The sequence below is a fragment of the Schistocerca cancellata genome, chromosome 1 (assembly GCF_023864275.1).
Source record: "Schistocerca cancellata isolate TAMUIC-IGC-003103 chromosome 1, iqSchCanc2.1, whole genome shotgun sequence".
In the NCBI taxonomy this organism is placed as follows: Eukaryota; Metazoa; Arthropoda; class Insecta; order Orthoptera; family Acrididae; genus Schistocerca; species Schistocerca cancellata.
This window is the reverse complement of record NC_064626.1, coordinates 161,182,951-161,210,052: the sequence shown is the minus strand read 5'-3', so window position 1 is coordinate 161,210,052 and position 27,102 is coordinate 161,182,951. Positions and strand designations below refer to the sequence as shown.

Sequence of the window (27,102 nt, the reverse complement as noted above, 5' to 3'; positions counted from 1 at the left end):
GATGTGGATAAGGAGGGCAGCTCTTTCAAACCAACAAAGATCTTGAAAACCACGTCACTGCTCATTTGACATCAATGGCGGCAACATTTTTGAAGAGGAAGAAGGTATTGCACAGCTTGCCCACCAATACGATAAATGTCTCATTCTTTTCAGTGATTATGCTGAAAAGTAACGATAAGTGTACAAAACTTTTGAATAGTCTATTAGAGGTTAAAAAAAAAAAAAAAACTGCCCTCGTATTTGAATGTTGAAGCCGAAAGACAGTGTTTTAACAATATAATTCTGTGACTGTGGTAAATATCTGTTCATCACACATTAACTTTTGTGCATACTTATGTTAGTATTACATCACTTCACTCTATTATCGGAATGAAATTTTCACTTTGCAATGGAGTGTGCATTGATATGAAACTTCCTGTTCGCCAGACTCAGGTTCAAACTTGGGACATTTGCCTTTCAGGGGTAAGCATTCTACTAAACGAGGCTACCCACACAAGACTCACACCCACACTCACAACTTTACTTCCGCCAGCACATCGTCTCCTACCTTCTAAACTTCATAGGAGATCTCCTGCATGCACATGCCAGCAAATGGAAATGGTGATGAGTTTTGAGTCTCTTCTGGCACACACTTAATCTGCCAGCAAGTTTCAATTATCGGGCATAAAGCAAGTGTACTATGTGGCTTTCGGATTATTTGTGCAAAATTGAAGTAGATGATTCTTGATCTGGCCATAAACAGTAGGTCATGTAACATCTAAGTGCAAGTAAAGTATTTCAATTGCAAATTTCTGGTGTGGGCTATATTATTCAAAGCATATCACCACCACCAACTTTTCATCCAGTTTCAAAGGAGGTGCAGCTACCAACAGCATACCTTTATAGATAACAGCTAGATTACATGCGAAACAAAAATTTCTGTTTTTGTAATGAGTTCACTTTGTTACTTTAACTTGCACATTCTGATTACTTGTTCGTAAAAATCTCCTCAAATGAGAGTTCTCAATCTTACACACACACACTAACTCGTTTCTCTATATTTTTAGTGTTAAAAATCTTTTGGTGCCATTTCAATATTCTTCAGTTTTGTTTCATATCCTTTGACTGAAAAATTCTTTGTTTCATGTACTCTTTCCCCTGCCTTTTGGCTTATAAGAAACTCAAAATTTTATTTGTAGGACATCTGCATCTGAGATGGATAATTTCAACTGTAATAATGATTTGTTCAATCCACAAGTGGTTTTGGGATGTTAACATCCCATCTTCATGTGAATAAAAAAACTGTACTATACAGAAGAAGAGAAGTTAGGGAAATATAACTTGAAAAATGAGAAGAACAGACTAATAAAATGAAGCGACTCACTCATTGTACATGACATCCTTCATTTCAATGAGTGCTTCACAGCCTGTACCATTTGGATCCTTCCCACCAACACCAGATTTTCTGAATTATGCAGGTGGGAACTTTCCCTGCAATACATTTTCCCAGTAACCCTCCTGGCCTCAACCTTTGTTAGTCACTGTCCTCACCCGTCCAGCCCCTTCACTGTTCCCACTCCAGCACTAAACAGCTGTCATTCCACGATCACACCGTCTTTCCTTTTCGCTATCCCCTCCCCTGCCCTCCGACTAACCTGCAGCACTACACTGTCCACCACCCCTACCACACTATCCCCTCCCCACCCCAGTCTCCTTACCCCCACCCAGTTGCCAATCCCATCATGCACTAGTACTGCTGCTTGCAGTGTGGTTTCAGTTGCCTGAGACTACTGCAGAGAGAGAGAGAGAGAGAGAGAGAGAGAGAGAGAGAGAGAGAGAGAGAGAGTGTGTGTGTGTTTTGTTTTTTATGAAGGCCTTACTGATCGAAAGCTTTATCTATTTGTGAGAGTCTTTTTGCTGTGACTATTTGCGACTCAGTATCTCCGCTATGTTGCGAGTGGCAACTTTCCTTTTCATAATATTGTTACTCATTGTACTTCGTCATGCATAGCAAACGGTCGGGCTAGTCAGTGCAAAGGCTCCAAGTCACTGCATCTTGGGCAGGTATTTTAGGTAATTAATTAATGCAGATCATGAATTACTAATGTCCTGGCATTCTTTGGACCAAATAGTGAACATATGCCCTGTTTGTCCAACATAAAGTCATTAACAGTCATTAAAACTAAATTGGCAAACACAGGACCTTTGCCTTTCATCAGCAAGTGCTCTACTGACTGAGCTATGAGGACAGGTTGAGTCGTGCTTGGGTAACTCAGTTGGTAGAGCACTTGCCTGAAAAAGTCCCAAGATTGAATCCGAGTCCAGCACACAATTTTAATTTGCTAGTAAGTTCTATATCAGCACACAATCTGCTGCAGGATGAAAATTTCATTCTGGAAGTGTCCACTGTTTCACAGAACAACTGTAAGTTCTTTTTCATAACCTTGTGTACTGAATGGTACTCGATTGGCTCACTGCAGCGTAGCCTGTAATGCAGCCATTTTATACTTGTGCAGGTGATTGGACAAACTGTGGATAGTTCTATTTGTAGTCATTTCCTTCTGCAAATACTATACATAATTTTATTGTCTTGTACAGTAATAAGGAGAACCAAATATGGTAAGGGGTAGTTGTGTACATGTGTAAATTGTACATTGGGATGCAAGTCATTTAGATCTTGTTGAAATTGCCAGACTTTCACTGAGACCATTGTACAAAAGAAGTAGTAATGCTAACGTACTATGTTATGCAAATGATTCGGATATAACAAAAAGAACTGGTGATCAATATGGCTGACAAAAATATTAGCAATTATACTCACTAATGGGGAGCCCACAGCCAGCCCCTCAGACTCTGTAAGCTCTATTATTAAACTGAAAATAATTATGATTCAACAATAGCTTGAGAAGTGTCATGAATTCATCAACTGAAGTATTTTAAGTGCTCAGACCAATCAGTCTCGGTTTACCGATCTTCATTAATACAGATTTCAGTTTACTTCAATTCGCACACAGCTTGTGCCTGTGCTGGGTGGGGTGGGGAGGGGAGGGGCATTCTGGCAGAAATGCTTGCTGATGTCCCCTGATGTTATCATGAGGCTGTGTAGCGGTGTGATTACATGGCAAGTGCACCATGCCATCTGTATTACACATTATGACCAAATAAATGATCATTAAGATGAGAACTAAATTACTTGTTTGATGAGAAGCAGGTTTTAATGAAGTCTGTTCCAGATTTCTGTTGTTTTTTACCAGATGAAGATACAGAAGATACAGTCCAAAGCTGCTTCCTCTGTATGGCACATTTTTTTCATGGCTTCCAACTTTGCTTCTTGATTAAGATACCTAATCCTTATTAATGTCCTTGTTCTTACATAAAGAGCAACAGTTATGTGATGAACCTCAGAAAACTTCTGCCTCAAAACAGAGCACAGAGACTTTACAGTTTATTGTTTTCACAATTCATTTCCATGAACAGCAGCAAATTATTCTTAAAATACTTGACGTTTTTATGCTGGAATACCTAACAATTTATCAGTGTTTTGGCACTTAAATGCCATAAAGCTTGCAATGTATTTCACCGCATCTGAAAGGACATCTGAGATTATTTAGTTATCACATGCTGTTACTACATCTGTTAACAAATTTTCTTCATCATTCACAGCTTTTGCGATTTCTCATACTGGTTCATCAGCAACGCATAGCTCACTGGTAATGAAACTTGGAGTGCGAAACAGGAGTCACCATCACATTGGGAAGAGCCTGCATTTAATTCTTCAGCAACCAGCGTGTTTCCACAGAAAGAATTATCACATGCATTACCTGTCAGTATAAGGAGACGCAACCTGTTCCTTACCTTAAATTCTTGTACCATAGAAAAAAATTCCAAGCAGTCTCAATTTAGTCTGGAAGTTAATATGTAGCCAACTTTCATACCGTCAGCTTTAGCTTTCGAAACTATCAAAGAGAGATTTCATCGACTAGATAAAACCCTTCTGGAAAGGCAACTATCTTCTCTAACACCAACAGGCATTGCCAAACAAATGTCTATGAATCTGTTTAGTGTATTCTCATGAATTAAGAGATTAATTCCAAATCCACATGAACATTCATCTTTTGGAACTCTAGATTTCAAGACATCATTAACGAGTTCAATAAAATTACTTTCAATGTCTCTGTTAAGAGCATACTTCAAGGCTTAGCTGCTTGTCATGAAAATATGCACGCATTCGTCGAGTTACATTTAAGTGTGCTTGGGTAATGCCTCATGTGATTGTTAGGTCATTTTTTTCTGTTTTAAAAAGTTCTTGTATAGTTGCCTCTGTTATTTAAGACCTATTAGGTGGTGTAATGAAATGATTCCTCAATACTCTAACAGATATGGTACATTGCAGAAAACCCATGTTATTCCTAGTATCGTCACCTGCATCTATGAAATACGAGGGTAATCCCAAAAGTAAAGTCTCCTATATTTTTTTTATAAGTACAGAACTCTTGTTTGTGTGGCAGTTGGTCACACTGTTCTTAAGAGTGCTTCACGCACTGTGTGTAAAACATGCGCATGCCATGCTGAGGCGCTCAGTCTTGGCTTGACGGACTTTGAGAATGGAGCTCCCATTGGATGTTACCGCCAAGTGCGAATTGTGCGCAGTTATTTGGTTTTTGAACACAAAGAATCCATCACCAATTGACGGAAGTATATGGCGAGTCATGCATGGATGTCCAAAATGTTCGTAAGTGGTGTTGATAGTTTGCAGCTGGCCGCACCAAAATGCATGACAAACAAAGGAGCGGGAGGCCATTTGATGAGGAGACAGTGTTGAAGGTTGAGCAAAGCATGTGAAAATCAGTGGATCACCCTGGATGATCTCTGCATGTTGGTTCCTCAGGTTTCCCGAAGCACCCTCACACAATTTTAATGGAAACATTGAACTACTGGAAGGTGTGTGCATGATGGGTGCCACGCATGCTGACTGAGGACCACATGCAGCAACGAGTTGATGCTTCCTGTGCGTTTCTTCACCGCCTTGCACCCGAACAGGACAACTTTCTGGACTCAACTGTCACGGGTGACGAAACCTGGGCATATCACTTTACACCTAAGACCAAGCAACAATCACGCCAGTGGCGGCGTCCTTCTTCACCAAGGCTGCGGAAATTCAAACAAACACAGTCTGTCAGTAAACTCGTGACAATCGTTTTTTTGGGATCGGAAAGTGGTATTGTTCGTCGACTTTATGCTCACTGGGACCACAATTAATGCAGACAGGTACTGTGTGATTCTGAAAAAACTCAAACGGGCAATTCAGAACCTGAGAAGAGGAATGTTGAGCAAAGGCGAACACATTCTCCATGACAACGCTCACCCACACATTGCTCGGCAAACCGTTGCTCTCCTGCAACAGTTTCAGTGGCACATAATCACCCACCCACCCTATAGTCCTGACTTGGTGCCCAGTGACTATCACCTGTTCCCTAAGTTAGAAGAACATATGGCTGGAGAGCCATATGTGAAAAAAAGGTGAAAAAAAAGAGGTTCATAACTTTCTGAACAGCATGGCGGCGAGCTGGTATGACATGGGCATACAAAAACTGCCACAGCATCTACAAAAATGTATCGACAGAAATGGTGATTATGTCAAAAAACAGCTAAATGTTCAAGCTGTAAACTGATGTAAACATTTGTAGAAATAAACAGATCTATGTACTTATAAAAAAATTTTAGACCTTACTTTTGGGATTACCCTCATATGTTTTATCTTTATTGACACACAATTCCTTCCAAACACATATGTTTTCCACCTGTATAACATGTCACATACAACATTTATTCCCGATTCCTCAAATGTCTTAATGAATTCTGAAGCAAAATACTAGTCATAATTCTGTCAAAGTCATAATAAACTGGTTGCTTCCACTGTTTACACAACCGACAGATCATGCAAACTTTAATCGTTGAGAGTACTCTGCATTTAAATTCCTTCGCCCACAAACAAACGTGGTATAAGCAGCCTCTTTGTACACCTATTGCACCTTCTAATGTTCTGCCGACTAATCACAGTCTTTGATTTGCTCTCCCCACAACATTATCTATGTGATCATTCCAATTCAGGTTATTTGTAATTGTAATCCTGAAGTATTTAGTTAACTTTACAGCCTTCATATTTGTATGCAGCAACTGTGACTTACACTGTTATTGTTAAGGCCTTAGAGTAGCACATCAAATGTGCATGTATAAGAGCTCAGTTGCTTACACCTCGAGAATACGAAAAAAATATCTGTTAGTTGCATGAGAATTGAAGCTGTAGTATCTGGGGGCAAAAGCTAATAAACCTGAAGAACATAATTTACTGTATTTATTTCCTATGCAATATAGTGAATTGTTCATTGTCTTAGAGAAATCCAGTGCTGCACGAAAAAAGCATGAACTCTTGAACTTTTGTAGTCCTGTCTTCCTCATGAACTCTGTGAATTAATTTATTTTAGGTTAATTTTTGAGTTATAACTCTTGAGTGTCATTTGTGTACTGACTACTTATCTTTTTGTTTACATCTCTGCTTTCTATAATTTCTTTCTCATTCTAGTTTGGAATGTTTACAATGTGTATAGCTGTGTGTAGTAGCTTCTTGAAGGTAACCCTAGAACTTCATTTCTCAAATCTCATTCATAATCTTCACTGAAAATGAACTGCACTTTTAGTTAAATATTCACTTTGTCCGCCCATTTGCATGGTACTATCCATTCACCTAGCAAGTTCTCTTCTTTGGGAAACCCATGACAATTTTTCTCATATTTCAAGCAATATCAATGCACTGAACCACACCATAACTACAGTGACCCTTACTCATGACTGACATGAAACAAGTTTTTTCTTTGGATGCACACGACAACTTCCATGTCCTACCGAATGCACAGCCACAAGAGTCCTGAAAGTGACGTAAAGGTGTGCAAGGGTGTCCCAGAATTTTTTTGTTCACCAGGAGCCAAAATGGCCTACCTCCTTTTTCTACATACCTTGGCTCTGTGCTAGAGACCTTTGAGTGCGATCTTCTGCTCAGACCTTGCTGGCATCCATAGTGGATTGCTCTTTTTCCTAGACTCACCCAAGATGCAGTGACTTGGATCCTTTAGACAGACTGGCCTGGCTGTTTGCTATACATGACCAGATACAATAAGTGAGTCACCTCGTTTTCTTAGCCTGTTCTTATGGTTTTTCCAGTATGTGTCAGTTTTGTAGATGGAATTTTTCCTGTATGTGTCAGTTTTGTAGATGGAATTTTAAGCGCAAAACAGGTCATGGACTGATTAAATGTTTGTTATAACCAAAGACGTTATTCTATTAATAATAATAAACTGCCAGTACTAGAATTTTTGTCACCTTCTGCTTGTGTCTATGTTTGATTTCACTCTTCAACAGAGAATGATCTACTTAATATGATGATAATGTGTTATAACCAGACAATTAATTACTTCCTGAGTGAAAACTGGAAACCAACAGCAATAAAGATGTTGTCCAATGACGCCAGATAAAATGAAGACAGCACAGAACAAAACAAAAGACACATAATTGAAATGACAAGAACAGCATTAAAAATGAAAAATGATTGTATTATTACAAACCAGAATCATCTGCCATTACATATAATACATAGTACCATCAGTAGGCAGAATTATTAACAAATCCACAGATTTGTGAGTAAACAATTACTGTAATTAATGTGTTCTTTCAACTGTTTACAAATTACAGGTAATTAAATAATTTAAAATGCTGAACATGTTACAAATGCCTCGCATTATTACTTTTTAACAGATCATCCTCTGATGTTTGTAAATTTTCTTTATTACTGAATGACAAAAATTTTCTATGACTTACATTTATTTGATTTTGGTGTTATTTTGGTAGAGTAAAATACTTCACAAACAACATGGCTGAGGGGCCTGTTGATCTATATTTTGGTATGATCAGCAGTTCTTACTATTACTGTACAGCTGAATAAGAACTGTTAGCATATATCATTTGTCAATGGAGAGGTGATATGTTTTAATACATATTAGAAAACAATAAATAAAGACCAGTGTGATGACTTACATGGGAAAATTGAAAACAATATTATTAACAGTTTCATATTTTAAAGACACTTCAGTCCCTGAGTTCAATGATTCAAACTTCCACACATTCTAATGATGTTTATGATGCGTACAATATTTACATTTGTCTCTTTCCCAACATAATGTAAGGCAAAAACTTCTTATGAAATGAGTTGCAATCATTGCTTACGGCATTAATCAAAAGTGTTAAATACCGCTAATATACTCTGTGGATATCACATATAAATAAAATACATAGAAAAGATTGGTACATGGAAAAGGCTCAGATGTAGTTGCATCAGCAGCTACAGGTCAGCCTCATTTGTAGGCTGTGTCTTCACGTTTCACAGTCTGCAGTCAAAACTATCTTTTCCCTTCAAGATTTCATCATCAGTTGAAACACTTCTTTCATGATGCTGTTATACTTGGTAATGGTTTACTGTGGAAAAACAAGGCAACAATTAACATACTCAATATGAAAATATTTCCAAAACAACAGTACAATGTAATGCCAAAATACATGTTAACAATAAAAAGTATTTTACTAAACTGTTCCTGACTGAGATACGAACATACAAAATTTATCTTCACTATGAGCAAATGTGAATGCTTGAACATCAGATGAAGTGAGAGATTGAAATTGCACTCAACCCTGGCAATTTTCATTGCACTGGGTGCTTCAAAATGATTATTGGGGATTTAAGGCCTTTTAGCATTCATTACATTAACTCTCAATTTTTAAAAATACATCAAATGAAAGATCAACTCAAACAGTTTTCCCTACAAGTGTTCAATGTGAGCACCTGTCATCACACAGCACACATCGAGTTGATAGACAAGTTCTTCCCCACACCTTGATTAGTGTGTCTGGAGATAAAGCTCAGATGGGGTGAAAGTGAAGGCCATGTGAAACAAGCTCTGTCATCCGGCCCCTCTGTCATCTGGCCCCTTGGGCCCAATCCAGCAGTTGGGTACAATGTTGTTTAATCAACTGTATATTGAAATTGCACTCAACCCTGACAATTTTCATTGTACTGGGTGCTTCAAAATGATTATTGGGGATTTAAGGCCTTTTAGCATTCATTACATTAACTCTCAATTTTTAAAAATACATCAAATGAGTTATGCCAATGAGGCAGCACACAATCTCGCTGCCAAATAAAGTTCTGGTGGTTCAGCTACTTCCAATCAAGGAAAGAGCCATAGTTCTAGCACGTGAAGATAAGAAACACCATTTACAATTGCTTCACCGATAAAGAAAGGCCCATAAACTTTTTACTGGGATATGGTGCAAAAATATGCAGTTTAAGGGAGTCTTATTGCAACTGTATCATCTTGTGGAGATCTGCTGACCCCCAAATGCGTGTATTACATGTGTTAACATTTTTACTTAGATGAAATGTTGATCCATCACTGACGATGACTGACCAGGGACTCTTTACTGTCATGCAGCAACATTTTGTTTGTGAAGTTGGCACATAGTTGTAGGCTTTAGAGCTTTTAACAACTGTAAATAATAAGGACCGAGTTGGAAGTGCCTTCTTAAAAGTTTAAAAATCTCCACACAAACTCTATTGGAATTGCTAATCCACGACTAGCCTTCTGAACTCATTTCTTGGGGCTAATTGTGAAAGACTCTCTCACTTGTTCAACACATTCTTCAGTCATTCTTGGTCATCCCATAGTCTTTCCCTTGCAACAACAGCCAGTCTCTTCAAACTGATGATATCAAATATGGATTTTAGATTAAGTTCTTGTTAACTGTAAAACAAAAAAAAGCCTTCTGTTCACTAGTAGCCATCTTTGGTACTAGGACTTTAGAAATGAAATTTTCTCAAGTTGCTCTTTCATTTGATGTATTATATATAACTGTAAATTGAATATTAAAAATGCTACAAAGCCTTAAAACTCTAATACTGACTTTAAAACACCCAGTATTTCACACAGTTCCAACCACCTCATCCTGTCTTTATTTCAGTACATTTGTTACTGTGATTTCCCTAATTTTCTTGGAAGTCACGATACCCTTGACACAGTCCAAGAGTGTTGTACTGCCCTTGAAGTTGGCTATCTATCAGATTGGTATTTCATTACAGAATGTACATTTTGAAGCCCCAATCTACCTTAAGTCTTTTCATTTATACAATGAAGACAGTGTTCTGCAATCATCCTTCTACAGTTTTATAAAACAAACGCATTAAAAAACACACTGTTAGTACTTTTGCTCTTCCATGTTGCAATGTTTCAGGAGAGAAAAAAAATTACCCGAACACATTTGAGCGTTCATAGTATATGCTACACTAGTGCATCAGGACTACCTTTTTATTATATAAGATATGTATAACATGAATAAATGAAATAAAAGTTTGTAATACAAATGGACGGCCATTTTTTTTAACAAGGTTTCTAGAACCACAAAAGAAAACAAATGGGGATTTCATGTATTACATTTATCGTGATTTTCTATTATCACCGAAAATTTTAAGTTAAGTGGTCTCAGTATGAGTGCTTCATCGGACATTTTGCCACTCAATAAGGCACCTGTATTAGTCTCCAGTGAGAGATATTGAGCATTCTCATTTTTAATAACAGAAACTCATAAATCAAATAAGGATGAAGGTAACTTTGCTTCAGTTACTGAGAATACTGACTATGTTTATCATAAAAAAAAAAATCAAATTTAAATAAAAGCTTAATCAATCAAACAAGGTTAATACATATCATAAATAACATTCAATGCCTGAGATGCATAAAATACCAATTCCAATACGGTACTGTGGGGTTATAGGTAGAGTATGGTGATAATCTTTAGTATGCCCAGAAAAAACTTTTTAACAGCATTGTGTATATTTAGGGCACACGATTAATAATCTCCATCTCTCATATGTGAAGGGTCCTGTTTTATTGTACTTTTGACGACATACACATCATTTGGTAGGACATGTTCTGAGGCATCAAGGGATCACCAGTTTAGTATTGGAGGGCAGCATGGAGGGTAAAAATCGTAGAGGGAGACCAAGTGATGAATCCACTAAGCAGATTCAGAAGGATGTAGGTTGCAGTAGGTACTGGGAGATGATGAAGCTTGCACAGGATAGAGTAGCATGGAGAGCTGCATCAAACCAGTCTCAGGACTGAAGACCACAACAACAACACATCATTTATAATTATAGAAACTTCTGAACAAGTATCATATAAAGTCACATATTTTAACTTAAATATCACTCTTAATGATTACAATTAATGAATAAAATTACCCGGTTTGGATTAAATGTAGACTGTATTCTCCTTGTGAAGTCACCAGCCTGCAGTTTGGCAGTGTTATGATGCAGAGGTAAACTGAACTTCTTGTTATGGCAATGACTGCCTGAGTCTATACCTTTCTTTTATGGTGAAGGCTTTTATCTCGAAACTTCATCTTCATGGTTTAATATTAATGAGGTGACTATGACTCAAGAGATTATATACAATTACTTTTTACATGTACACTGCATCTTCATTTACTTATTTAGGGGTACTGGGTGCTTGCTCATCAGCCTAGAGAGGAACATAATTTTAATCTGTAGTAAATAGGAAATTACAGGCACAACAGTACACAATAACAAACTTTTCACGCACGATATAGGCATAGCAATAGACAGTAACAAACTTCCCACACAAAACATAGACACAACAATAGACAATTACAAACTTCCCACACAAAATATACGCACAACAATAACAATAAAACTTTAAACACATAAACACACACATGGATGACAGAAAAACATTTAATAAATGGGGTTCACAATTTCTAAAATACCTGATCAAATTCTTTCTCAGAAGTAGTGAACATGAAACAACAGAAAAACATTTCCCACCATATCCATGTAAAGCTAGCTAGCTTCATGATCCAGAATGAAGGCTACATTTAAGTAATAACTGGGAAAGGAGAAGAGAGACAGGGATACTAAGTACAACAAGAATATCTCATTTAAAATACTGTGAGTTTTGACAAGAAAGGAGGGGTGCATGAGAAACAAACACTGTTGCCTTCACCAACATCCAACACCTCTCCAAACTGTTAATTTTTAGAGGAAAGAGTGTTTCACAGTGCTTTTGTCTTCCATTTGTAAAAGGTGCTTGTAACAGTTAATCTTTTTTGTTCTAATTACAATTTCTTTCATATCTGTCTGATGTTTGCAGTTCTTATATTGTGTCTCAGGCTGCATCTAGCCATTACTTTCAGGAATTTAATTTCCATTGTTTCAATAGTTCTCTTTGAACACAGTTCTCACAACCATATAACTGTGTGGTAAGTGCCATTACTTTATATTTCATTTGTGCATCTTTTCGTGTTTTGTAGGTACCATTTTATTTTTTTCTGAGATGCTTATCTTGATGATACAGAGTCAAGTATCCTAAATACTGTAAAACTTCATTTATATGTTTTTCACTTATACTTTTTTTTATGTCCCAGCAAAATATCCACAGTGTGCACAAGTTATGATGCCGTGGTTCCGAGTGGGTTGCCAGGAAATGGATTGGTAAGGCCAATATTAGACGATAATAAAATTTGATAGCGTAATAAGGAACTTTGTCAGAGTTGGCATTGGTCAAATTGTCTTTTATCAAATCTAGCACCTCGCCTTAGATTGGATCAAAGGAACCGTTCGTCTTATGTTTACTGCATGGAGAAATCAACCGGCTTTGAACACTAGGATCGCTGCAGCTATCTGACACACAATGTTTATCAATAAGACTCCCGAATTTACATGGTGTGTCGCATATATAACGAAACTGATAGAAATATTCGAGACAGATTAAGCACTGTGTAGCTTACGACATCCCAAATACAAAACCAGAATAAAAAGTGAGAGCTACAAAGAAAAATTGCACATGCTACTGGAACCATGAAGTACAGCCAGTATATACCCCTGAGAATATAAAGGAGAAAATCTACAGTTTCTGTGGAAATAAAAATTTATCCATGACTGCAGTACGTATTAAATTTATTTGCCTTCACATATTCCTCCTTCAGTGCGTTATAAATAGCTTCAAACGTTTCCGGTATTATTTTCGTCAATGTGTATTGCAGCATTAGAGTGCTATACTGGTACTGTAATCTAGAGTAGCTAGAAATTGCATTATTACGGTAAGTCTGTCTTTTGCTGATGTAGCATTTATGAGGAGAGTGTTCACCTACATAATATGAGGAGGCACTTTCTTGAGCACATATTGAAATGTACTCTCGTCCATTCTCAAAGGGATTTTCATGCGACTTTACGTCTTCGATTTGCAGCTCCCATCACCGTGAAGTCCATGGCTTTACCGAAGTATGTTTCCTTTTCTAGCGCTTCTCTTCCAACTGCAATGACAATGCAATTGCAGTGCACACAACTGCAGACCAGGTATAATTTTACTTACGGCATCGGTGGCGTAGAGTGTTGTTGTTGGTAACGACCATTCATTGCTGGGAATTTATTTCACCATGAAGTAAATAATTAAATCTGTTCTTGCTCTATGGTTGGCAGATTCTTGTATGTACCCTTGTCCACTCAGTAAATTAGTTATACTCATAAAATGAACATTTCATAACAAAATATTTGTATAATATGAAGATTCTGCTGCCAACATCATCACACTACACTGCCGATGCTGTAAGTAAAATTGAACTGCAGAGAATAGTATTAAGTCTTCGACAGCCATTATGAAGGAACTTTGATGAGATATTTGATGACAGTGTAAGACCCCCTTTTGCGTTGCATCAAAGATCATTGTCAAAGAAAATTTGATAGTATAATACCGGCCTAAGCACCATCTATTAACATGGCACCGCAGTTGTCAACTAGAAAATCACTTCGTTGCAAATATTCGAATCCAACTAACAATTAATTTTCAATGTGACAGACTTGAGATTGTTTTATAGACTGGCAGATATGCAACAACAGTATAAACTGCAATACTAGAGTCATCACAAAAACCAGATGTTATACAGAGACTGTACAGTACTGGAAAGTACAGTATAACATACGAAGCTTACTATTATGGCAGTGGTGATAGCCATAGGGAAGGGTGGTAGTAGGTGTAGCACTCATTTGTTTTCCCGAAATTACACGACTTCTGCCGAACTATAGCACAACTGGACAAGAATTGTTGCGTGTCACTCTGGAATCCCGAAACACACCTCACACTGTACAAGCTATAGTACTGTATTACTGCATTTCTAATAACTTTGAGAACTGGTAACTTGAGTGGAAAAAAGAAGAAAAGCATTAATATCGCTGAAAAGCTACAAATTTTGAAAGTTGGGAAGGAAAACAGTAATCAAAAGTGAGTGGATATTGCCAAGGAATTAGGAGTTGCTATGCCTACTTTAGATTCTATAGCAGCAAAGAAAAAGGAAATTGAAGATAGTGCATGTGCGTTTGGAATTTCTGCTAGTAAGCGGACACACATTCAGGGCGGAAGATATGAAGACGTGGAAGACCGATCGTTGCAGTGTTTCAGGCAATATAGTGCAGAAGGCATTCCTATCAGTGGCCCAATGATTTGTAAAAAAGCAAATGAATTTGCAATTCGACTCAATGTGAAAAATTTCGGTGCTTCATCAGGTTGGCTGCACAAATTTAAGGTAAGACATGGCATCAGTTGTCAGAATGTATGTGGCGAAAGCACAAGTGTCGATTCCAAGACAGTGCAAGATTGGAAGGAAACCCATTTGAAAGAACTGACATTCCAATATACTCCTAAAAACATTTTCAGTGCAAATGAGACGGGCTTGTTTTACAATGTTATGCCTGACCGCACAATGGCATTCACAGGTGAGAACTGCCACAGAGGAAAACGCAGTAAACAACGTGTAAAGTGATGAGAGTGAGAAGCTTCCCCCCCTCCCCCCCCCCTCTACAATCAGGTAATTTGCCAAGCCCCATTGTTTTAAGAACACTGTCATTTGCCACAAACTGCACCTGGATTATGACAAAAGTTTTTGAAAGCTGGCTTTGAAGTGTCGATGCAAAAATGGGTGCAGCAGAATGAGATTTTCACTCTGCAGCGGACTGCGCGCTGATATGAAACTTCTTGGCAGATTAAAACTGTGTGCCCGACCGAGACTCGAACTCGGGACCTTTGCCTTTCGCAGGCAAGTGCTCTACCATCTGAGCTACCGAAGCACGACTGACGCCCGGTACTCACAGCTTTACTTCTGCCAGTATCTCATCTCCTACCTCTGCAGCAGACTGGAAAATTTTATTGTTCATAGACAGGTGTGCAAGCACATCCTCACCTTACTTCCTATTTGAGAAATGTGACCATGGAATTCTCTCCAGCAAATTGCATGAGTGAGTTGTTCCAGCGACTTGACCTTTGAATAATACATAATTTTAAGTTGCATTATCGCAAAATGAAAATGCTCGTGCAGCATGCCATCAGGTGTGTAAACATTGGAGGGGGGGGGGGGGGGCGACATTTTCAAGGTAAGATATTTACTTGTGATTTATTTCATGTTGTGCTACCAGAGTACAAGAACACTTCGAGAAATTATTAATGAATTTGTTTCTTATGATAGGCACATTGCAGCTCCATGGCACAGAGTTTTAGATGATACCATTTCGAACTGTTGTCTATGATCATGGTGGAAATGATCATATTGACGAAATTTCACGTAATGAAGAAGTATGAAATTGACTTGAAGAGAGGCATCAGAGACGCGCGGGCCTGGGCGGAGCAACGCTGGAAGACCACAGAAGTCGCGTCGGCAAGTGGTGTGAGCGTGGCAGTTGCATTGGGGCCGGCCGAGCTGCAGAACTGGAGGTGCTGCAGTGACTCGCTGTCGTTCGTTCTGTTTACGAGTTCAACCTTCCTCATTCTGCAGCTATTGGCTATGAGCTGTTAGTTTGCTGCATCTTCATCTGGTGGAGTTACAGTGAGACCTCTTTCCATTGCATTCTGGTTTGCTCTGCTGAGCAGTGAGTGCTCCCACGTCGCGTGTTGAAATACTGACTTGTGCCCTGGTTGATTTACATATGAACTGGAATGCCTATGTGGGCGTCTTTGCTTAAATTGTTGATGAAGTGTTTCACAATACCCTTACTTGAGTGTCTTTAAATTGCATTTCAGTTCGTTACTGAACTTATGTCAGTTAAGGGACTCCCAAATTGTCACGCTAGTCAAGTAAAGTTTAAGTCTACTGTGACACCACTGTTTACCTGTTGGCCTACGACTACTGATGGATTTCTGTGGTAAAATTCAAATGGAGACACTGTCTTGTTAACTTGTCTGAACTGAATGTGCTTGCCTTGTAAAAAAGTTCATTATTGATTCTGAGTAGTTTAATCAGTGGTAGGGCACTCATTATTCTGGACCAGACTGTACTTGGCATTAATTGCATTGTCTTGGTAAATTGGTGTGCTACGTAAGATTTTAACACAAGTGCCATTGTGGGTAATATTTACCTGTTAACTATATGAGTTGGTTCTGTGAATCATTGTGGCACCCAAGGTCATGTAAGACAGTGCTGTAGTGGACAGATATTGCTATACGTGATATTATTTACTGGAAGCCATTGTGCCCACTAGGTTATGTAAGACTTAAATACAGTGACCAGTTTGGTAATTTTCTGTGTTTCATAATAACACTTTACAAGCATTACAATTTTGGGAAAGGTTTAAATCTCATATTTGCAGATTGTTTGATGTTAGATAACTTGTTGATGATTCCTGTTAAATCAGCTGATATACATTTGAATTGGACAAGTTACACATCAATATGTTGTTACAAGTACCTTGCATGACTCTGCTTGCGCAATAAATTAAAATTTATATTCTATCCTCAATTTGTTGCTCAGCCTTCTACCCCAGCAGCCCCTGTATCCTGCTCCCTACCATATCAGCATAATTTGAGGATTATGTGAACGTTGATGAAAACCTTGTCACTACAGAACCCATGCCTATCGTTGAGGACTCACATTCAGAAGGATGGCAGTTCAATCCTGCATCTGGCTATCCTGATTTAGGTTTTCCACGATTTCCTTAAAAATTGCTCTAGGCAAATGCCGAGATGGTTCCTTTGAACGCGGGACCTGGATGAGGAAGATACTGACAATGAGGATGATACAGAAGAGCCTCAGAACTCCTTCGTGATGTTGAATGATGCAGTAAATGCAATGTACGCTATTGCGTTGTCAAAGAAAAAACTAGCAAAAATTACGGAACTTTTTACAAAATGACGTTTTCTTCTGTGTAGAGGTTTACATTTTTTCTTTATATCCTTGTTAAATATGGTACCTAGTAAGCCTATATAACGTTTTGTAGAATGTAACTTTTTATTTACTAGATTTTTCCATTTTTATTTACCAATTAATTTGATAGTATGGTGCTATATTTCATATAAACATTTTTCACACTTACACCTTTTCTTTCTGTAGTCTGTTGAAAAAATGTATGAACGAAGTTTTACTGCAGTTCATTTTAGTAACCTTCTCAATTATGTAATCTTTTGAATGGACTGTAGTGTTGTCCCTTTTTAATACTTTCTTTGTGTTTTTTTATGAAAATGAGTTATATTTTTAACTTGTAATTATGTGCTGAGTAGTAAACTACACTGAGGAGTGAACATGATGAAAAGAGCCCCTGCACCACGTTAGGTACATGGGAATACAAAAATGATGATGATTCCAGAGATAGATACAATATCTGATTAAAAGTGGACGAGAGTGTCCCTCAGTTCTGTGGTCACACTGTGTTGTCTAGTACCAGCTAATCATTGTGCAAAATCATTTTATACGGACTGATCGCTCTGTCATGCTTGAACTTGCCTACCCTTTGGCACTGACATTTACTGGTACTTGATTTTACATTTCGACAGTTTTACGACTTTCTACTGTCTGACCTTGTCATAACTAGTTTATCAATACTGGTGATGATGCCTATGGTATCGGTATCAATAGAAAGCATTTCTTAATACTGGAAAAAAATATGGGTATCTGAAATATTACATGGTTATGGAGAAAATACCAAACTTTCACTGTTAATGTGATGAGAATCAGAATGTACGTGGTCTCTATGTAGTACATACGAAAAGACTAGTGAATGAGTAAAAATTAAACTTATCAGATTTCAGTAACGGATACAAGTAATATTAAGTGTGTACCCACTACTTTGGAAAAGTGGTAAAATTATTTAGTCTATACTCTAGTTAGTCCATGCAAACAGCTTTATTTCCACATTTTGCTATGTATTCTAAGCAGGCCTTTTTGTGTCCAAGAAGAGATTAAAAACACATAAGCAATCAATACAATGTGATCCTATTGTTCCATTATTATCAAGGTATTGCTACAATTTTAGGTACTCACATTGAAAGCAAATGTATCAGATCAGTCTGATATTGCCTGATTTGAAACATCATTTGCTTTCCATGCAAGTACCTAAATTTGTAACAATTATTTCTGCTCACATAAGACCATTTTCCCCTTGGCATTTTATTTCCAGGAAGATTAGTGTATTTGATTAATATACAAATGAATTAAGAAACAGGAAAACAGTAAATACTTGTCTTAACCTATACTAAGGAAATGAAACTGCTGGCAATGTTAGTAGTGGAGGAGATAGTGGTGGAGGTGGAGGTGGTAAGTATTGAAATAGTGATGTCAACCGAGGTTTCGAGAAATAGTATGTTCGAAGTAGATGTGAAGCACATTAATTCCCAGAAATCAACATACCTCTGGATCCCAACCTTCCGCGACCCCCGCTAGCTGATAGTGCTGCCGCCGGAGTGCTGCCAATCGAAGACGTTCCTGCTGCAGGTTTGCTTCAAGCTCAATTACTTTAACCTGGGACTCCATTTCCAGCCGTTTTGCTTGATGTAAAGTCAAGCCACTCACATCCAGCTCCTCTGTAAAAGTTAAAAACATGAGAACAAAAATGCCTTATTTGTGTTTTGGTACATGCCACATGTATTGTGTTTCACAGTTTATGGCTACCCTTAATTTTTTTTAAAAAAACCTAGGCTCCATATGTCTTGGAATAATACAGTCTTCTGTCATATGAAATACAGTCCTAATGAGTAGGTAACTATGAAATGTGCTTGTATGTTCACCAGTCAAGTCAGCACAGAACACACCGAGCAAACTGCTGCTTTACTGATTTTTTATCTCTGATCACTAATTCTCCCTATGTATTCAGTTTCATATCCCCATTTCCTTTGAAAATTGTGTGCCATGTGACCATTGTCTGACTGCTTTATCTCCACCTAATCATCAACACACATGACTTCTCCTCTGTCACAATCCATAACAGGAGGTCCGTCTGAATTATTTACTTAGTTCTCTTATTCCTGGTTTACCAAAACTTTTTTCCTCCTTCCACATTCATTAAAGTGGATCATCTTCTACAAGTGTTTTGAACCTTTTTATGTATTTTTATACTGATCCCCACATATTTATCTCATTTTAGAGAGATGTGTAATCTCGTACTTAAAACAACAACACCAACGAGATTAAGAAATAACTAAAATAATTTATAGTTAAGGAAGTTACATTTATAAATCTACTACTAACCCTTAGCAACAACTTTCTTAATAACCATGAAACAAGAGCCAGAATTATCTTACACATAGTATACTCGAAACAGTGTTTGATACCAGAGAATCAACAGTACAATAGACTTCTCAAGGAAAGGAAAGAGAGAGTGAAACAAATATGTCTATAAAGACTATCGAAGCATGTGATATTTGGGGGATTCAGGAAGTTGGCAATTTATTTCATACACAGAAATAAGTAAATATGAAAAGTACTCGACTGTAATATAATTCATTGTGTGTATAATTGTAGTATCCATGCATTTAATAAACTGAGATGTGAACATTTCCTGCTAGAGAAATACAACAAACATTATGTATGAACTGTAAGTATGAAAGACATGGTTGCAGGCATAAATTCCAGTATAAATACCTCAAATTAACCCAGCACACAACCATAAATGGTTTTCAAATCTCGTAAGAATCAGTTATTTCTGTTGCCATAATTAATATCAAGTAAGGAAAAACAGCAGTGTGTCAGTCAGCCATACCTTTTCTTTACCTTTGCTTTCATACACATCTTGAGCTCATATCCGAATCATTTTTTCCATCCTTTTTCATGGATTTACTGACTCCTATTAGAAACAGGCCTCATGTATCACATGCTTTATTGACCAAACAGCACGTATGAGCTGCTGTTGTGCAGTAATTCTAAACACATAATTGAGCAGGAGTACAACGTGTGTGAGCTATCACAGAATTAGTAAGCAATGAGGTTTGCTAGGAGTTGTGCATTGGGGACAATGCAATGAGAAAACAGCGAAGAAAGTCTGTGCCCTTCAGGCACAGCTGGAAGAAACCATATGTCAACCACGTACAATCAAGAGGAAGGGGAGACACTGAGCACAGGGGGCTGGTAAGAAGAGAGGGAAAAAATAAAACAGTTTTATTCTGGACATTAAAAAAACAGGTTTCACCAATTGTCGCAGGTGGGTGGAGGGAGGGGGCTTCTGCTAGTGTAGAAAAGGGGGCCTCTGGCAGAAACTGGTGTAAAAAACAATTAGCAGACCTCAGTCATGGTTAGGAAACCCAAGAGAGAGCTGTTAATGAAGACGGTGGCTCACATGTATACAGAATGTTAGGCACAGTGTTAACAAGTAACCAAGATCTTTACAGCTAATGCAGGGAATGGGCGTGTGACCCATGTCTTACAGGCTCTATGTAGGGAATTCACAAAGCAAGATCAAGTACCAATAATGGATGTGGCAGACAACAATGTGGGCAGGGACATTATTGGTGGTGAATGATTGATAGATTCAGTAACTCTTGACACCAGCACGCGCTTTTTTGAGGTGTTTTACCATCATCAGCTATGTATCAGTGTTGCTGTGAAGCCTGTTAATGCCTAACTGTGAAGCCTGTTAATGCCTAGCTGGAAATGGTGGTGATAATGGTTGCCTTTGCAAACAGTTCTCAGGTGCCTGTTAAGATTATTGGTATACTGGGTTTCACCAACCATGGTTTACACTTCAACAGGTCAGAAATGAAGTTGGTACTGATATTATGGGTGGGTCTCAGGTCACCCTTATTCAGATTCATGGTGATTCAAATTCCTGTTGCAGGTAGGAGCGAGAGCATTTTCAATCTAAAATCAGAACAGCAGCAGTGAGATAAACATAAGGATTAAAATATCTGGTTTGAAGACAACCACTAGTACAAGAAGCAGCAGCGAAGTAAACAGCTTGCGAGAGAAGCCGCCACCACCTCTTGAGAAGTTTCTCATGTCAAACTGTAGGAGTTTTGAAACACTGTATAAGACTCTTTAAGATGTTGCTGTAGCAGCAGCAAGAATGTCAGCAAATTATTGAATTATTAAACAAGGAACTGAGAGAATTAAGAGTCTTGTAAGGTATTAATAATAATGTGGGAGTAAACGAAGAAAGACGGTAAATTCAAGAAAGATAGTAAATTCGTCAGAAGGAGGATTGAAAGAACTTTTTAAGATTACATACAGATTGTCAATGTAGTTAATTAACATTACACTAATGTAGCACAAAATTTAATCAAAAATCAATGTAATCCAAATAATAACATTAAAGTCAACAAAGTTGAAAATACCACATTGCTGCATCTAGTGACTATAGTAGTAGCATAGGAGTAAGAAACACAATCAGTAAATTAAAATATAAAAGATCCTATAATTCTGGTGGTATCACAGATAAGGTCGTTAAATGGAGTTCACTCAAAATACATTCTCATGTAACTGATAAAAATCTGTGGAAATAACAGGTTCATCTTTTAAAAAAGTATATTTGTACACTACAGTGTAAAAATGACAAAGCCGTGCAGTAGAAATTACTTAACTTATTGTACAAAATTAAAATACTAATTAATTCTCAGAATGATTTAGGAAAAACTGCCAAAACAGCTGTCTGATGTGAGTCATGATTGTTACAGACCAAGATGAATTGAACTTTGGACTGTTCCTCGATCTATTAAAAGCCTTCAATCTGATCAAGCATGGACTGGTCTTTATGAATTTAAACAGATACAGATGATATCTGTGGAGTTTCTTATAACTGGAAAGCAACATATGGAAGAAATGTTATGAAAATAAAATAAAATAAATATATCAACAATATTAGAAAACGGATAGACTGCTACACCACCTTAAAGATGAACTGTAGAGTTGCAGACAGGCACAATGAAAAGGCTGTTACACATTACAGCTTTTGCCCAAAGCCTTCTTCAGCGAAGAAAACACACACACATTCACACAAGCAAGCAAACCTCATGTACACATGACCACTGCCACAGGTCGGAACTGCTGGTGGTGGTGGCGGTCATACTTGCACAAGGTGTGCTTGCTTTGTGTGTGTGTGTGTGTGTGTGTGTGTGTGTGTGTGTGTGTGTGTGTGTGTGTGTGTATAAAGGCTTTGGCTGAAAGCTATAATGTGTAACCATCTTTTCGTTTTGTCTGTCTGCAACTCAACGGGTAATTTTTACATTGATTAGCAATCTATTCTTTTCTTGATACTGTTGTTATTGTTTATGAAAATAAAAGCTACTTTGAAAGTAGATAAAGGCTCTGTGTTAGGACATCTCTTATGCCTTATGCCAAGTCTCCATGACAACACAATGACAGTTTAGAAGCAATTTCATCATGTTAAATGAGAACAAAATGGTATAGATGAGCATTAGAGACAACAATGAAAATCAGAAGCAACTTAATCTAAGAATTATGGGACTGTAGCGCTGAACAAACATCTTACAAAGCTTTTGGGAGCTTGGACAGATGATCGGTTAAAATGCAAAAAACATGCTGAACTTCTGAACAAAATGTTGAACAACCTTTAAAATTCTTCTAATAATTTCCGGGTATGCAGCCGGATCCCGTCGACATTCTGCCACGATATTTCGGCCCAGAGACGTCCGGCCATCATCAGGTGATTACACAACTACTGAAGAGCCCAGGTGCAGTCGCGGTATTTATGCCGAATCTCGCGCATGTGAAATGTACTGGCATCCTACAGCGTATGCGTCAGGTGTTGACATGCGCAGCATAGCCGAGTTGTACGTGCTGCCCTCGGTGGTGGAAATAAAGGTTCATCTAGTCATTGAGTATCGAATGACACTGTCGATTCCGCTGTGATTGTATAATTTTAATAACAGGATTCCAATTTTTATCCAGCTGAAAGCCGTTGTCACGATTTATAAGATTATTGGCAAGACGTATTTCCACTGATTCCTTGATTACGGAATCCCAAAAACCGGAAACCGGGGATAAAATTTTTGTTACATTGTATTCCATTGAATGTCCCAAAGAAATACAGAATGTCGACGGGATCCGGCTGCATACCCGGAAATTATTAGAAGAAGAAATACGCCGGGAAAATTTCAGAAGTCACAACCTTTAAAATGCTTAGAGACTACTGTAACACAAACTTCTGTGTGCTTACGATGCACATTTGTGCAGCCTGTTTTTCTTTCCTAGCTATGGGACAAAATCTTTTAACAGATGAAGAAACAAACACAAGCACACACTTGTGCGTACTGTAGTGGATAGTGGGGAGGGGGGGGGGGGGGGGTTACAGAAGAGGTGTGAGACAGTGAGCCAGAAAGGTAACAGGGGAGAAGATGGTGCAGTATTGCCTCAGGAAGCAGGCAAGGTCATGGCAGGGACAAGATGGTGGCTGCAAGATACAGTATCAAGGAACTACACTGTGGGAGAAGAGAGAAGTAGAGAAACGGCTAAGGACCTGCAGGTGATCTAGGAGTTTAGTAGACATATGGGAAGCTGCAGTGGGAGAAGGAAGGGGAAAGAGGAAGCTGGGAGACAGTGATTAGATAAGGTTAAGGCCAGGGGGATTAGAGATACGATGGCTGTGTTAGAGGTAGAGTTATCACCCGCACAATTAAAAAAAACTGGAGACAGACTGAGAAGCAGCCGCTGAAGTCGAACACACCATGTTGTGCAGCACGCTCAGCAAACTGGATGGTCCAGCTCTGCCCAGGTCACAGTTTTTGGTGTCCATTCAAGGAGACAAACAGTTTGTTAGTGGATGTGCCTGCTTAGAATACCGCACAGTCATTACAGCTAAGTTGGTGGACTACCTGGCTGTGTTCACAGGGGGCCCTGCCTTCGATAAGAATGCAAATGCTTGGGACAGAACTGGAGTAGGTGATAGTGGGAGGATATACAGGGCAGGTTATATACATCTAGGTGTTTTCCAGATGTATAAGGTCATGGGGGGCAAGGGTTGAGAAGAAGGGGGGATATTGCGTAAGTTGGGTGGATGGTGAAATATCGTTATGGGAAGGGTGGGGAAGATACTTCTTGTGTCAAGGCATAACAAAGACAATGGCAGAGAATCTGATTCCATTGCTCCAGTCCCGGATGGTACAGAGTCAAGACAGACAGTCACACCTACGATTCTAATCTTAATCTGTTGCTTATCACTTCTTCCATCTCTGGCACCACAACTTAATGTGAAACTTGCCAAAGATCTGAGGAAGGCAATGGTGTACCACCTCCACTAGGCCAAAACAAAGCTAAACACACTGTGGTGCTCGAACTAACCATCAAGTTGATGACAAGCTTTAAGGGTTTGCTATATACCTCTCTATATAAGAAAAATATGCTACCTAACCTAAAACAGTCTTAACATATTGTTTACAAAAATAAAGAATTCAAAAAAGTTTGCTAAATTTGAGAAAGATTTTGAAAAGATACTAACATTTAATTGTTTCTATGACATTCAGTAATAGGTAAGTGCCCACTAAGACAAGTCCATCACTGTGTTCAAGATTACATGAAATGTGTTTTGCTACACATTTCACATAAAAATGTTTCTGCTGCTTCTTCTTTGCTCTGATTGTTTCATACAGTTATGCACATAGGAAGTTGTTGAAATGAGCTTAGGGAAAAGCAACAAGAATGAGCCTAGTGATTGTGTGTGTGTGTGTGTGTGTGTGTGTGTGTGTGTGTGTGTGTGTGTGTGTGTGTAAGCAGTGTTGACAAAAAAGTTACGGTTAGTAAAAATTGAAAGACAATGATGTGGTTCCACTACACAAGTCGTCAGAAACAGTCTGTAAAGCTTATAAGGGTGTTGCAGCAGAGATTTTGCTGAGAAATAATTGTTAATAAAAATATTCGATCAATCAGCTTGTCACACATGCAAATTCAAGCAGCGTCACAAAACACGTTCTCCGTTTTGTGTCCTCAAACCAAACAGACAGTTTTTTCTCACCTGGCTTAAAGTTATCACTGGTGAAAAACACACATTTTAACTGGTAATGAGCATCTGAAAAAGTGATAACTCACAGACCCACATATCTGTGCATTACCACATTTTTAGCATGGACACAAGTTTGAATTTGCACGCGCAACAACCTGATTGGCTAACTTCAGCACTAAGTAACTCTGAAACAGCACAATGTATCAGTTTTTTCTTAGCAATTATTTCTCAACACACACTCCCTTGCAACACTCCTACAAGCTTTTCAGACTGTTTCTGATCACTCAATATACTTGCAGAGTGTAACACATGTTATTGGAAATTGTATGCCACAGATCAGAGATTATAAATGCCAAGCGCTTTTCATTTTCCTGAGCACAACCACAACATCTCCTCTTAATGCCTAGCGTTGACGGAAAGCATAGGTTTGTTTTCCATTACAAACAAAATGATTGTTAGAGCGGAATTTTGCATGTTCAATCAATAGTGTGTTCCCTAGTCCAATATTTGTTTTATCAATATCCATTAACACGGCCTGCTGAACAATAAGAATAAACAGTATTCCAGCAGTGACAGCACCATCCTGGCTGACTGCTAGCCCCATACAGCAGAACTGCACTGTGACTGCTGAAGTAACTGGTATTTCTTTGTCAAACAATGGAAAATTCAGGCTGGAATGTAACAATATTATGAAAAGGAAAGTTGCTACTCACCAAACAGTGGAGATGCTGAGTCACAGATAGGCACATCCTATCTAGTACCTTTCCTTTTCATAATATTTGGTAAGTATTTGTGTTTTACTGTCTCTGTTAATAGATATCAATGAAACAAATATCACACTAGACTAATAAGAGACCACTTAATCAAATGGGAATGTACGATTCCATTTTTAAATCATTTTCTTTTTAACAGGAAACAAACCGATGCTTTTCATTGATGCTGGGCATCACATAAAATACATGATAAGTTCTATTTGTCTGGGCAGTCTCCAGTTTTACATTGCAAAACCGGAATTCAAAATATCTGCTGAAACAGGAGAGAAAATGCATCTGGTGACTCTTAGGAGCATATGGGAACACAAAAGGAACGTAATGAAGAAGTGCAGATATCTTTATTATACTGATGTCAGCCAAAGGACTCATGTGTAGTGTGTACAGTGATTGCAATGTGAGAGAATAACTGGTGCAACATTCATTTTGGAATTAAATACAACATTAAATTATGAACTTTAGAACTTGCCTGACATATAGTGTATTCCATGAAATTTCAAGCAAACCGATGGAAGTCAGTAACCTGCTTTGAAGATATTTCAGCACAGAGTCCTCTGACCATCTTCAGGTGTGTAATGGCAAAAGTAATCTTAGCTCCCCTGTTTAAAACCCTGCCAGCACATACACAGCACACCCAGTTGCCACTGCATACACTGGTGGTATTTTCAACAGGGAAGATCAGTGTATTTATGCCAGTATACACATGAAGATGGCTGGGATAAGTTATTGACAGCAGGCAGTTCTCCTCCAATTTCATGGAATATTAAGTTATTAGGCATTTTTGTTAACTTTTAATTACATTTTTGGTTGTACTAGGCTGAAATATGTTAATATCACTGTAAAGTGATCTGTAGAAGAATAAACAAGCAACTAAAACAGTACTGATAACTATGAGGGGCATTTGGAAATGATTTATAATAATTGGTTTTTTACTGTATTTGTTAACGAAATGCGAGTCAGTGTACGTGGGCTCTCTCAATATACTCCCCATTGACATCAGTACACTGCTGCCACCTTCCTGGCAACTTGGTT

The 27,102-nt window shown here is 38.2% G+C and overlaps 1 protein-coding gene across 4 annotated transcripts in view; it reads right to left on the bottom strand.

Moving 5' to 3' along the window:
* Nucleotides 1–7,565: 7,565 nt before the first annotated feature.
* LOC126167666 (huntingtin-interacting protein 1) overlaps nt 7,566–27,102 on the bottom strand; it is a 537,667-nt gene continuing 518,130 nt past the window's right edge. For 3 of the 4 annotated variants that reach the window (XR_007535451.1, XR_007535452.1, XR_007535453.1), the window contains 3 exons: nt 18,766–18,938; nt 11,324–11,603; nt 7,566–8,505 (listed from right to left, as the gene is read on the bottom strand). Coding sequence is in view for 1 of the 4 variants with exons in the window: in XM_049920493.1 (XP_049776450.1) it covers nt 8,503–8,505; nt 18,766–18,938 (176 nt within the window). In the remaining 3 variants the exon portion in view is untranslated. The remainder of the gene's footprint in view (nt 8,506–11,323; nt 11,604–18,765; nt 18,939–27,102) is intronic. The other variant, XM_049920493.1, reaches the window with a different exon arrangement.